Genomic DNA, 12,452 nt, shown 5'->3' with positions numbered 1-12,452 from the left:
TATAATAAATATGTCTTACGAGTTTCACGAACGGAATTATTATTATTATATAAATAATAAAATTTTTAAAAATTAGTTACAAAATATTTGTTCTCGTTTATCTAATATAAATCTTATAATTTTATCATAAAAAGAATACTTTCTTATTTTTGAATGCGATGACAATAACCAAACAAAACAAGATAGTCAATATTTTAAAATAAATTTCAAAACATAGTACTACAGTCGAATCTAATTAATTCAAACTCCAATAATTTGAATTATTGGATAAGCCAAACCCAGTATATTCCCCTTGAAATTTGTATTTAAATTAGAATTTAAAGAATACATTTAATTCACATTTTTAAGTAGAAGTTTAGATAATTCAAAGCTTGTTGTTTAACTGCTATCCAGTACAACCCTGCTCCATCCCATCTTGTTAGCAGTCGGAATCTCAAAGCTCCTTCCTGGAGAGCCCTGTACTTCCCTTTATTCCAAATTATATATCTCATTTATTGTCTTTCTCTTTTTCTTCCTTCTGCCTTACTGAGTATGAAAAAGCTAGAATGTTATGAGAAGAAAAAGTAGAATGTGGCCTACTAATTTAGAGAATGTGTGCATTTCGGCAATTCATCAAAGTGTACATGCTCTAAATCCTCAAAGCATGGGTGAAATTGTCAAGTTTCACAGTTTTAATGATATTTGGATCTAGATAACAAAGTTATTTATCTGTGCTTTTGCAATATCTAAATGTGGAACATACACAAGTTTAGCTTTAAAAGTTGTAGTGATTAAAGAAGTGAAAAATATCATGTTGACTAAAAAATGCCGAGTACTGCTAAAAACTAGTTCGATAATTTTTTATATTTAAAACTTTATACTTCAAATTAAAAAGATTGGACTGTATTACCTATAGCTAAATGAACATCACAGTTCTAGTTTTTGTGCCATATTTAAAAATACATGATTTGTATTTGTACTTAAGTTTTACAATTAAAAAGTAATGTTTAATAATAAATTAAATGATGTTTCTAAATAAATAATTAACAATCATTTTACTGCAATGTGAGATAATACATGAAATATTTGTACTATTCAAAAATATATCAATTCTTGGTGGCAAATTATCAACAACCTGAGTTATGTCTTTCCATATTTCATCCTCAAATACTTACATTACATAAGTATATATCACTTTCTTGATATTGAAAAGGAAAGATATTGCTACATTTTAAAACTTTGAATAGAATCAAGGAAAAAAAGATAAAAATAACAGCCTTTCACCCAGTTATATTGATGGAAACACACTAAAATGACCTAAGTTTAGAGGTCATTGCAGGCGACTAACTTACTCTGAGATGCGCCCTTTCTATTTTTCTTTTCTTTCCTGTATTCTTCCACCAGCTTGTTAATGATCTGAGGATTACTGCCCCATTCCTCTTCAGAACAACCGTCTGATTTCTCTGTTCACAGACGGCATATTTCAGAATATTTCTGATTCTTCTTACATAGTAAATTTAAGTGATTGTTTAACTATTTAATATTTACAAATTGTTCATTTTTAATTAGCGAATTATATAAATTTTTTGGTTCTTAAATTCTGGTATAGAAAAACATCATATTTATCGGAACTGTTAAGCTTGATTTTTATAAATGCTGTTTTATACACTGATCTGTTTTAATTTATTCTAGTTCTAATATCTTTGCACCATATTTATAATTCTAAATAGTACACGAATCTGAGGATGGCTTTAAAAATATCCAAAATTCTTAAAAGGAGTAATTTTGTTGAATTATGAAAACATTTCACTATTCAAAATGAATATTTAAGTTTAAAAATTATACAGGGGAAAAAAAATTTAATTTCATTTAATCCTAATCTGGATTCCTAAACTGTAGTATTACTAATTGTTAAGATTTTATTAATTTTAATTAATAAAACTCTTATGATCCATTTGAATGTAGAATATTTAATTTGAGCTAACTTTAACAGCGTAAATAAATATGTTGTTTTATTTTCTATCCAAATACACATTTTCGAGATACATTAAAATCGATTTGTGTTATATCCACTTACCCCAATCCGATCCGTCCCCTTGACTTCTGGCTTCTCCGGCACCTTCAGCAGCATCAGGTCCCAAAAAATCAAATTCCGAAAGTACCTCTTCTGTTTCGGCATCCCTCATCACTTCATCAACTCTAGTTGCGACAGTATCATTGCCAATACCCTATATTATTCATTTATTTATTGATCTAATAGAAATTAACACAACAAATAGAAATACAATCGATATATAATACCTGAGATTTTGATTTCATTCTTTTTTCTAAATGTTCGTCTTCATCTGCCATATTACATTCGTCAATTTCATCACTACAAAGAAATCATTATTAAAATATCAAAATATTTTATCAAACGTAATTATTATTAACAGTGATGGAATGTGACATTTTCAATTAAAGTATAAAACTTAATGGCTTAATATAATTGAAGTAAAAAGCTGGCAAAGGCTCTTGCATGAATTTCCTGGTGCTCGAACAGGAGGTTACGGGACCGGAAGTCTGATCATTTTCAATTATATATTAATATAAAATTTAAATAATAAAAGCTTAAAAGGAGTAATTTTGTTGAATTATGAAAATATTTCTCTATTCAAAATGAATATTTAAGTTTAAAAATGGATTATCATAGGAAGAAACATTAAGAGTACGGCTCAAAATTAAAATTGTGTGTGATATCTGTTGTGAGATTTTATTAAAAACAACTTTTTTATATTATTAATTATTGTAAAAGGCAAAAGTCTTATTTTTGGAAGTATGGGTGAGTGTTTAAAAAACTGTTAAGTAAAATTTTTATTATGTCTGGTCCCATTTGAGATATAACCTCTACCCCTACTGACTCTACTTATACTTAAAATCTCCAAAATATAATAGCATCAATGCTCAGTATACAGTAGAGCATTGTTTATCCGAATCAATTGGGGACTGGGATTGTTTGGATAACTTATTTTTCGGATAACCAATTATGTACGAAAAAATATATTAACCTATCCCATGTTGAAATTTTTCTCCGTTGCATGTCGCTTTGTGTTGAATTTTCGTCTATGTTAATCCTAACGTAAACTTTTTAAAATAATAATCATGGCTATTGTATCATTAAAAATTATTTCTTTATTTTTTACAAACAAAATAAATATATTGAAAAATATAAAAACAAAAAAAAATTTATACTTTAGAAGTTAATCTAGTATCAAAAATGTTCATTTCAGCACGACACACAGTTCTCAGAAAAACACCACACAAAAGTGCCAGTGCTGCCAGCTAAAACACATATACAAACATAAAAAATATTGGAGCAGCCCAAGACATAGCCAAAGATTGCAGTGCCATAGCACTAGCAAAAATGTAAATTTGCCAACTGGAATTCTTTCGGATAAACGATGCTCTACTGTATATATATAGAAGTATTCCCAGTCAAATTTCAAAATTTTTGATCCATGGGCCCTGAGAAATAATGTAAAATAGACACCAACATACATATAGAATTTTGTTCCTTTTTGGTATTTTTGGAATCAGGGGTCCTTAAAATATTGAGAAATACAAAAAAATCTAGAGTCAAAATGTGACTGATTACAATACTTTCCTTCTGTTACTTTAACAGCTAGGACACATGCTGACACTTTAAAATTATCTCTCAGTATATAATATTTTTGCTCTTTGCTTAAATATATTGATAATTTATTTTGTATATTTACATATATGTACTGTACATATACATCCATGTCCAAAAAATAAGCATAACCATTAATTTAGGTTGAATTATATGAGCACTAAGATGACTTTTCTTTTTTGCTAGATTTATTATACCATCAATATCAGCAAATAAGAAAAGCCACCTTAGTGCTCGTATAATTCAACACAAGACTAGACAAAAAGTGTATCGTGTAAATCATTAATTTAGGCTAAATCTCACGAATGGTATATATATGATAAATCTGTAAAGCCAAACAACCACTGGTTGTTTGGTTTTACAGATTTATCAGGTTTTGTGATATTTACACGAATCATAACAAATGCGATTCACGTGATTCTAAATAAAAATAATTATGTGCGCTAAATCTACTGCTGTTTTGAGTTTTAAACATTGACTTTTTAAGATGAATCAGTCTAGTCATTTGTTTGATTCTTCTTTCCGCAAAAAATATTATACAATTGTGTATTTCAGAAAACCTGGTTTGAATGGATGTATTCAAAACTTGGTTAATTCATAATGATGATGATATTTGTTTGGCTCATTGCATCATTTGCTGAACCTCATTTAGTGTTAAATACGATGGAATTAAAACATTTACGAGGTATGCAGATTGTGGGAAACATGAAAATAGAAGTACATCTTCTCATTTACCTTTCCCTCCCTAGTCGTTGTGTTGACCAACGAAGCAGCTTCCAAAGATGGTGACCCTAAGTGACATGATGAGATAGTTCTTTGAGTAAAAGGGAATTAATTAGCTGTAATTTCTTTGAGGGTAATGCTACAATATTAACTTTACCTAAAATAAGATTACAAATTTGTTTTGTAGAACATAATAAGAGCATGCATAGCTACCTATAAATGAAAATATTTTGGATTTCTTTTAAAAGATTGATTCTGGATTTCCCAATCATTTTCCACTCTTAAGCTTGATGTTTATTAATTAATGAATATACTGTGCTCATAATGTAAATTGTTAATTATTCTAAAGAAAATAAACTTTACAAACTATTCAAAAGAATCAAAATGATATTGGAGTCTGGAGTTTTTGCAGAATTGGAATCGAAATCAGGAAAAAATTATGGTATCGTCGCATCACTACTTTCTACATAACAACGCTTGTGTAAAAAGTACTAGAAGTGACATTTGCTGTATTTTAACTCTGAGTTTAAAAAATCAGTGGCATAGCATAGTGGGGGCGGCAAAATTTCACAATAAATAATAATAATATCTTGTAAAAATTTGAACCATTTTATTCATTTCATATTTTCGTCGCACAGGGTAAACTATTAATTTTACCCGGGTATACCGTGTGCAACCTGTCGACCTTCTTTCCTTTTTTTTTTGCTTGTACGATTCATTCGTATCCATATACACCTCCAATATCCAATACAGATAGGTCATCTAGCATCTAGGTTACTTACGTTACTCCTACTCAAGTCTCCCTAGTCGCTAACTGTAACTGATTTAGAACCGGCATGCACTGCACATTATTCTTGGAATTGCAAAATGACATACACATGTGTCAGGAACTTCTGTTCAAACAAACCTCACCTACTGTCCGGGTCAGCGATTTTACAAAGGTGGCAACACTAGCACGGAATTTTTCATTACTTATTCTGTGACGAAACTGAATTTTAGTCTTTTAAATTGAGATACCTAAATAAGGGGACGGCAAAATTTTTCTTTGCCCCAGGTGGCTGACACCCATGCTATGCCACTGTAAAAAATATATATATGAAAGTTTACAATTTCATCTATATTTTGTGTGTGTAAAAATTGTGTAACTCTTATTTTCTCTATTTTTTAAATAATTAATAATTTTCATTATTAACTTTCTAACTTGTGAGCACTAAGGCCTTTTATGTATGTATACCCATTATGGGTTCAGTCAGGCCACAACTGGGGTGACCAGGGGGTGAGGGACTTAGCATAACATATCTTGGACAGGCCACCCATGAAAGATTCTGTGGAATAAATTGCTCTGATTCATTCCCAGGAGAGCAGTAATCTGATGACAACTGCCTCAGCTATCCAGTTGTCTAAATGATACGTTACATCCAAGACCAAACATATAACTTTATGAACACACTTTATATTTTAAAAAAATGTTTATATATTATTAATACCTGAAACCATCTTCATCATCATCCATATCTGCATTTTCAGAAGCTAAGAAATCAAATGTTGCTAGAACTGATGCTTCGGCATCCAAAAGTGCATTTTCAGTGATGGAATTAGGAAATTTCTTAGCAGGGATTCTGCAGGAAAAAATAATAATCAGACTAAATATTGTAATTTGAATTTAAGATCAAATTTAAATTATCTTCTTATTTTTTGTGTAATCATTTAGACGTATACTCGCCGTAATTCATACTCTCAAACACTGTTGCCAGTGATTATTTTACCAAAAAATATTTCAACAATCTTTTATTGAATTTTTCCGAACAAAATCTGATTGGCGAATGAGAATATGCGCTTTTATTTTCGAAATTTCGTAATAATTAAAGGAAATGTAAACAAATTCCGGATGTTAACCAGCTTTCAAAGCGTCTACATAATGTCTTTTTCTAAGAGATAAATCAATTATATATGGCTTTCTTTGTAAATGTGTTATCTACAATATAAATAGAATTTAAAACAATGACATGGTTTTAAATTCATCTTTTGACGAGTAACTGGATATTAATAATTTGAGTAAAAAAATTAAATATATAATATTAATCTTTTATGGTCTATGATAGATTTGAAAATAATAATAATAATAATAATAATGACATTTAGATAATTAAAGCTACCAAAACTTGAATTAAAGTATTATTATTCTCCATGTTTCATGAGATTATTTCTCTCTTTTTGATATATTATTATAAATTTTACAGTTCAGACTTACATTACCAAAATTTAAACTAGTTTTACCTTAAATTTTGAGAACAAATGGCATTGTTAATTTAAATACATTAACAAAGCCTAAAGAAATAATTATTATATTTACTTTAACAAATAATTTTATCATTATTAATTATTTCAAGATATTCCACAAGTTATTAATTAAACAAAGTAAATCCATTCAAATTCTTCTTGTTTATATGACTTGAAAATTTCATCTACTACAGCAAAATCTTTTAATATTTGGTCACATTTATGACTCCTTAAAGTCAGAATTAATTTATAACTTACTATAAAATTACTTAGATTCAAAGAGAACTTAACTAATTAACTTTTATGAGATCTCTTAAATCACATGTTCAAGTCACGTTTTAGAATACTTTTTATTTATTTCCACAATAAGAAACACTATTCTTATGAAATCAACCACACAAAAGCCTGTTTATCCTTGCCCCTCTTCAGTGCATAAGTGTAATAGAAGATATATACATTTCACTACACAAAGTATGTCCCATAAGTATAAAGCCACCCTTTACTGTCTATGTTTTAATATTATAATAGTGGAAAGATAATGATAATATACTTATAATGCAAAGTATCATAAAGTAAACAATATAAAAATTTAACATTTTTAATATTCGTCCCATAAATATACTTTATTATTATTATTATTTTACAGGTTAATAATGCTTAAGCATCTTCCTGTGCCCAAACTTTTCTTCTCCATTCTGTTCTGTCTCAACAATCCTCCTCTGTCAGTCCTTTGTGCTCCATAGCTTTTGTTACTTCCTCTATCCATATAGTCCACAGCCTTCCTCTCCTTTTTCTGCCTGCCGGAATCCATTTCAGTATCTGTTGTGGTTGTCTACCTTCTTCCATCCTCCACATGACCATACCAGGTTAATTATTCGTTATGGCTATAATTGACTATAGAGTTTTGATAATCAATTTTTTTCCTAATTTCCTCATTTCTTACTTTATCTAGTTTTGAACATCGAGCAGATCTTCTCAAGAAGTCCATTTCTGTGGATTCTAATTTAGATTTAAATTTTGAATTTAATATCCACACTTCTGCTCCATATGTTATCACACTTAGAACTGATGATTTATATATGTTTATTTTTGTTGTTTTAAAGAATTGTTTATCCCATAAGATTCCATTTAACATTCTTATCATAGATCTTCCTTTCATAATTCTGTCCCTAATTTCAATTTCCATCCCACCATCATTAGTAATTTTTGTTCCTAAATATTTAAATTCATTACATCCTTTAATCAGTTCAATTTTTCCATTTTCCTCCAAAACTAAATCATGTATGTCTTTAGTTCCAATTACCATATAATTAGTTTTTTCATATTTATATTTAGTCCCCAATTATTGTATTCTTCTTTCAGCTTCTTGTCATATATGTTAAATCATCATAATCATTAGCTATAACTAATTGGTCATCTGCAAATAATAATGTATATACAGTATTGTCTTCAACCATTAGACCCATACTACTACATTTTCTCTTCTATATTTCCATAGCCTTTTGAATGTAAATTTTAAATAATGTTGGGGAAATACAACAACCTTGGCGTAAACCTATAGTAACCAGAAATCCTTCATATAATCTTGTTGCTATTTTAATAATAGAGTCATGATATAATTTTTTAATATTATTTATTATTTTCCTATTTATTGTTGTGTTATCCAATACTTGCCATAATTTTTTAATTGGTATACTGTCGTATGCCTTTTCTAAGTCAATAAATAATAAACGTGGAGTTTGAGTTCTAGCAACTTTTTTCTCGATTATTTGCCTAACACAGAAAATATGATCAAATGTGGATCTTCCACTCCTAAAACCCGCTTGTTCCTCATTTTCCATATCTTTGTATTCCTCTTCTAGGTAATATTTTAATAATTTTCAATGTATTCTGCTGAATGTACATGTGACAGTAATACCTCTGTAATTTTTACACTCATCTTTTTTTCTTTTTTAGTATATTGGTGACAGATATCCAACTTTCCAGTCTTGTGGGATATCTTCTTCATTTATGAATCGTTCCATTAACTTTTTGCAAATTCTAAGTAATCTATCAGATCCATACTTAATTAGCTCTGCTGGTATTTCACCAATGCCACTAGCTTTATTATTTTTTAAAGATTTAATTATACTTTCAAAAAGTTTCATATCCATTTGAATATAGTCATCTTTCATATTATCTTATATGTCCTCATTCTCTGTATTATAAATCATATATTCATTTCTGTTTTCTGTTAAAAGGTTATTAAATAGTCTTCCCATTTATTTAGTGATATGTACTGAATAGTATTGGTTCTTTTATTATCATTTCTTAAATTTTTCAAAATTCTCCATGCTTCAGTATTTCGTCTTCCACCTATATAAGTTTGTATGGTATTACAAACTTTCTCCCAATTGTTATTCTTTTCTTGCGATACTTTTCTCCTTATAACAGCCTGAAGTTTCTTATACTCTATTTTATCTATACTAATATTATAAAGAGGTAATGTTTGTAAGTATGTATGTATGTATGTATGTATGTATGTATGTATGTATGTATGTATGTATGTATGTATGTATGTAAGTTTGTTTGCAGCAGGTAATCTCCGAAACTACTCATCCGATTTCAAAAATTCTTTCACCAATATTTAGAATGGAACTTCAGGGTGGACATAGGCTGTATATTATTCCGTTAAACATTCATATAAATTAAAATATATAATCTAGGTTAAGGCTTTTACTTCCAACAGATGGCACTAAGAGTACGACACTTTAAGTTTGCTTTTCTGTGAGGCATTATGCTTTTCTGTAAAAATGAACTAAAGCAGATCATCTTCTATCTATCTATATAAATAAAAATGTAATGTTCGTTTGTTCCTACCAATTCCTTTGAAATTTTGACACAATGCTGCATTCAAATATGCACGTGTTTTTATATAATATACGTGTCGAAATTCTCCCCACTGAAGGAAGATGGTTAGGATTAAGGCTTACCGTAAAGAACTTTGCTTCTATTTATACTATTTTAGATGCGGTTTTTTGCGTTTTAATAGGGTACGTCAACAGAATGTACAATAAGAAGAAATTTTTCGAAAAATTCCCCCCACGGGGAAGTGTTATAAATTTATAATAGATACATTTTGAGCCACAACAAGTGTAAATTTATAATAGATACATTTTGAGCCACACATAGCAGATGCGTGGCGGGGTCTGCTAGTCTTCTATATTTTTTTATTTAGCCATTTTAAATGTAAATTTCTTTTATTTTTCACCAATTCTGCTATTTTTTTCATTCCAATAATACATTTTTGTCTTACATGTTCCTGATTTAACTTCTCCTAATGCTTCTTTAGCTGCTTGATGTATACTTTGCTCTATATGATTGTATTGTTCCTTTACTGTATCAAAGTAGGTTTCCTCTAATTTACCATCTAGTCGTTTCTGGTACAATAGTCGAGTACTTTCATTTTGTAAAGAGAGTAGATTATATCTTGGAATTTGTAATTCTAGCCCTTCTAACTCATTATTGATACTAGTGTCAATTTTAAAGTATGGAAAATTTATTTTACTATTAATCACTTCCACAATCAATCCCTCTAAAAACTCTGACACCTTGGACCAATAGTGCAGTATTCTGTTATACAATGATATAGTCCAATATTGGTTTTGAATTCAACAAGTCTTGATGCCAAGTGTATTTATGTAATCTTTATGTTGGAAATACTCATTTGTTATTTTTAATGAGTTCTGCAGAACATAGTTCAATTAATCTTTCACCATTATCAGTTATTATATCTTCTCCAAAAGGTCCAACTATTTGGTTCTTATGCTTTTTACCAGTTCGGCCATTATAATTTCTCTATTGTTGTCAATATTATTTATTACAGTATTTAATTTCTCAAAAAATTTCATCCTTATCTAATTTATTTTCACTGTCACTTAAAGCATATATTTCCAAAATTGTAATATTTCTACCAAATAGAGTTAAATTAATTTTAATCATATTTTTATTTATTGCTTCCCAAGTTGTAACATTTTTCTTATATTTTGTCAATATCAGAAACTTCTCTTTTTGATTTAGAATCATTTGATACACCACTGTAAAAATGTAGATATTTATCCTCTATAACCACTTCCTGTCCTCTCTTTTTGGTTTCTGTTAATATAATAATATCCTGTTGTATTCTGTTTAATTCCAAGATAATTAGTTCCTTTTTATTATTAATACTTTGCACATTCCATGTTCCTATAATCGTTGCCCTTTTCCGTAGCCTTTGTCATCGTACTGAATATCCAGCCAGCTTATTTCTGTTGGGTTTTTTAGCATTTAAGTTTTTTCCGAGAATGGGGAAGCTGGCCCCATGTCTCAACCTCTAACCTGTAGGTTGGAATTTTTAATCAAGGTTTACTCCTCTAGGACCAGCTGTGAGCCCCTCCTAAAATATTAATCTCATAAAACGTTTAAAGTATTTTTAAATTACAGTAACAAAGCTTTTATTACAAATTAGTAACCAATATAGTTACTTTGTCTAACAATACTTTTGTATTTATGAGTAGGCATAGAAAAAATTAAATGTTGAATGAAGATGCAAGGAATTTTTCCCATTTCTGTGCAATTGCCTTTTGCAACTCCTCAAATTCATGTGTACTTTGCCTATTCCATAAATGGCGCAAATTAGCATGTTCCTCATGTTTTCTGTGGGGTTAAGATTGGGAACAAGGCATATCAATTATTGGCATCCCATTATTCAAGAGCCATTCGTATGTATTCTTTAGTTGTATGCACAAGTGCAATATCTTGTTGAAAAGAATAGTCAGTTCCTGCAATACTTTCTGCATTGGGTAACAAATAAGTAATCAGACAGCAGCCTCCTTGTTTACATTTTGTAAATAGTTGTTTGTCTTTGCAAAGATCTTGCCAACAGTATTCAATCTTGACGGACCCATCGAGGGTGAACTTTTTCTCATCTCTCCAAATAATTTTCTTCCATGTTTCAATCCAAGACATGTGCTGGTTAGCTCAAACAGATGCTTTTCCTTATGCCTCTCGTCAGGCAGGTGCAATGTTTTTGTGTTTGTTACTAGATGAGAGCACTGTGCCACAATTCAGCTGATGGTTAATTTAGACACATTATTACTTCATTTTGATGTAAGATGGCTTATGTAAAGTTATAGAATTTTTTACCCCCTCATACACAATCACCCATTTTGCTGCTGGTGTAACTTTGCTAGATCTACCATTTGGCTTCTTTTTGGCATAGTTTTGATTACTGTGTGGGACCTGTTTAGTTTATTTGTAGTTTGTCTTTCAAAATAGCAATTTTTCTTAAAAGCAAAAATTTTGCCCTTTTCTGTATCAGTTAGTTTTCCTTTAGCCATTCTATATTCTGTAAACAAGCTAGGAAAATGGTTTTGCATTTACATATTCCTAACCTCAAGTACACTATATATAATTTTAGTCTAAGAAAAGTAATTGTGATAAATGTTTGCTTTATAATATACTTGGTTTTATATTAATGGGACAGGCAAACATCCATTAAATTATTTAACTATTTAACTAATGACAGTCTACCTTATAATTATGTTTCACTATCTTGTTTTAATATACAGTTTTTAGATTTGAAAAATTGATCTCAAGTTCAGATCTAAGGAATCTCAAAAGCATTAAATCAGTTAAGATTTCTCTGACTTAAGTTATAATAGTTTACATAATAAGTTATAAATTAATACATTTTACAAATTTTAAAGGAAACAGGTGAATAAAATATTTACAATTGGTATGATTATATTTAATATATAAAATCATTTAATCTTCAGCTTTC

General features: G+C 29.3%; 1 protein-coding gene across 1 annotated transcript in view; it reads right to left on the bottom strand.

The window, feature by feature from the left end:
• LOC111634423 (striatin-3-like) overlaps window positions 1-12,452 on the bottom strand; it is a 91,989-nt gene that overhangs the window by 43,532 nt on the left and 36,005 nt on the right. Inside the window, exons 6-9 of the mRNA XM_023379190.1 lie at window positions 5,860-5,991; window positions 2,281-2,353; window positions 2,057-2,207; window positions 1,317-1,442 (exon numbers count right to left, since the gene is read on the bottom strand). Coding sequence (XP_023234958.1) covers window positions 1,317-1,442; window positions 2,057-2,207; window positions 2,281-2,353; window positions 5,860-5,991 — 482 coding nt within the window. The remainder of the gene's footprint in view (window positions 1-1,316; window positions 1,443-2,056; window positions 2,208-2,280; window positions 2,354-5,859; window positions 5,992-12,452) is intronic.

Source organism: Centruroides sculpturatus, unplaced genomic scaffold, assembly GCF_000671375.1.
Source record: "Centruroides sculpturatus isolate CEXI.00-Female unplaced genomic scaffold, Cexi_2.0 scaffold968, whole genome shotgun sequence".
In the NCBI taxonomy this organism is placed as follows: Eukaryota; Metazoa; Arthropoda; class Arachnida; order Scorpiones; family Buthidae; genus Centruroides; species Centruroides sculpturatus.
This window is presented reverse-complemented; position numbering and strand designations above follow the sequence as displayed.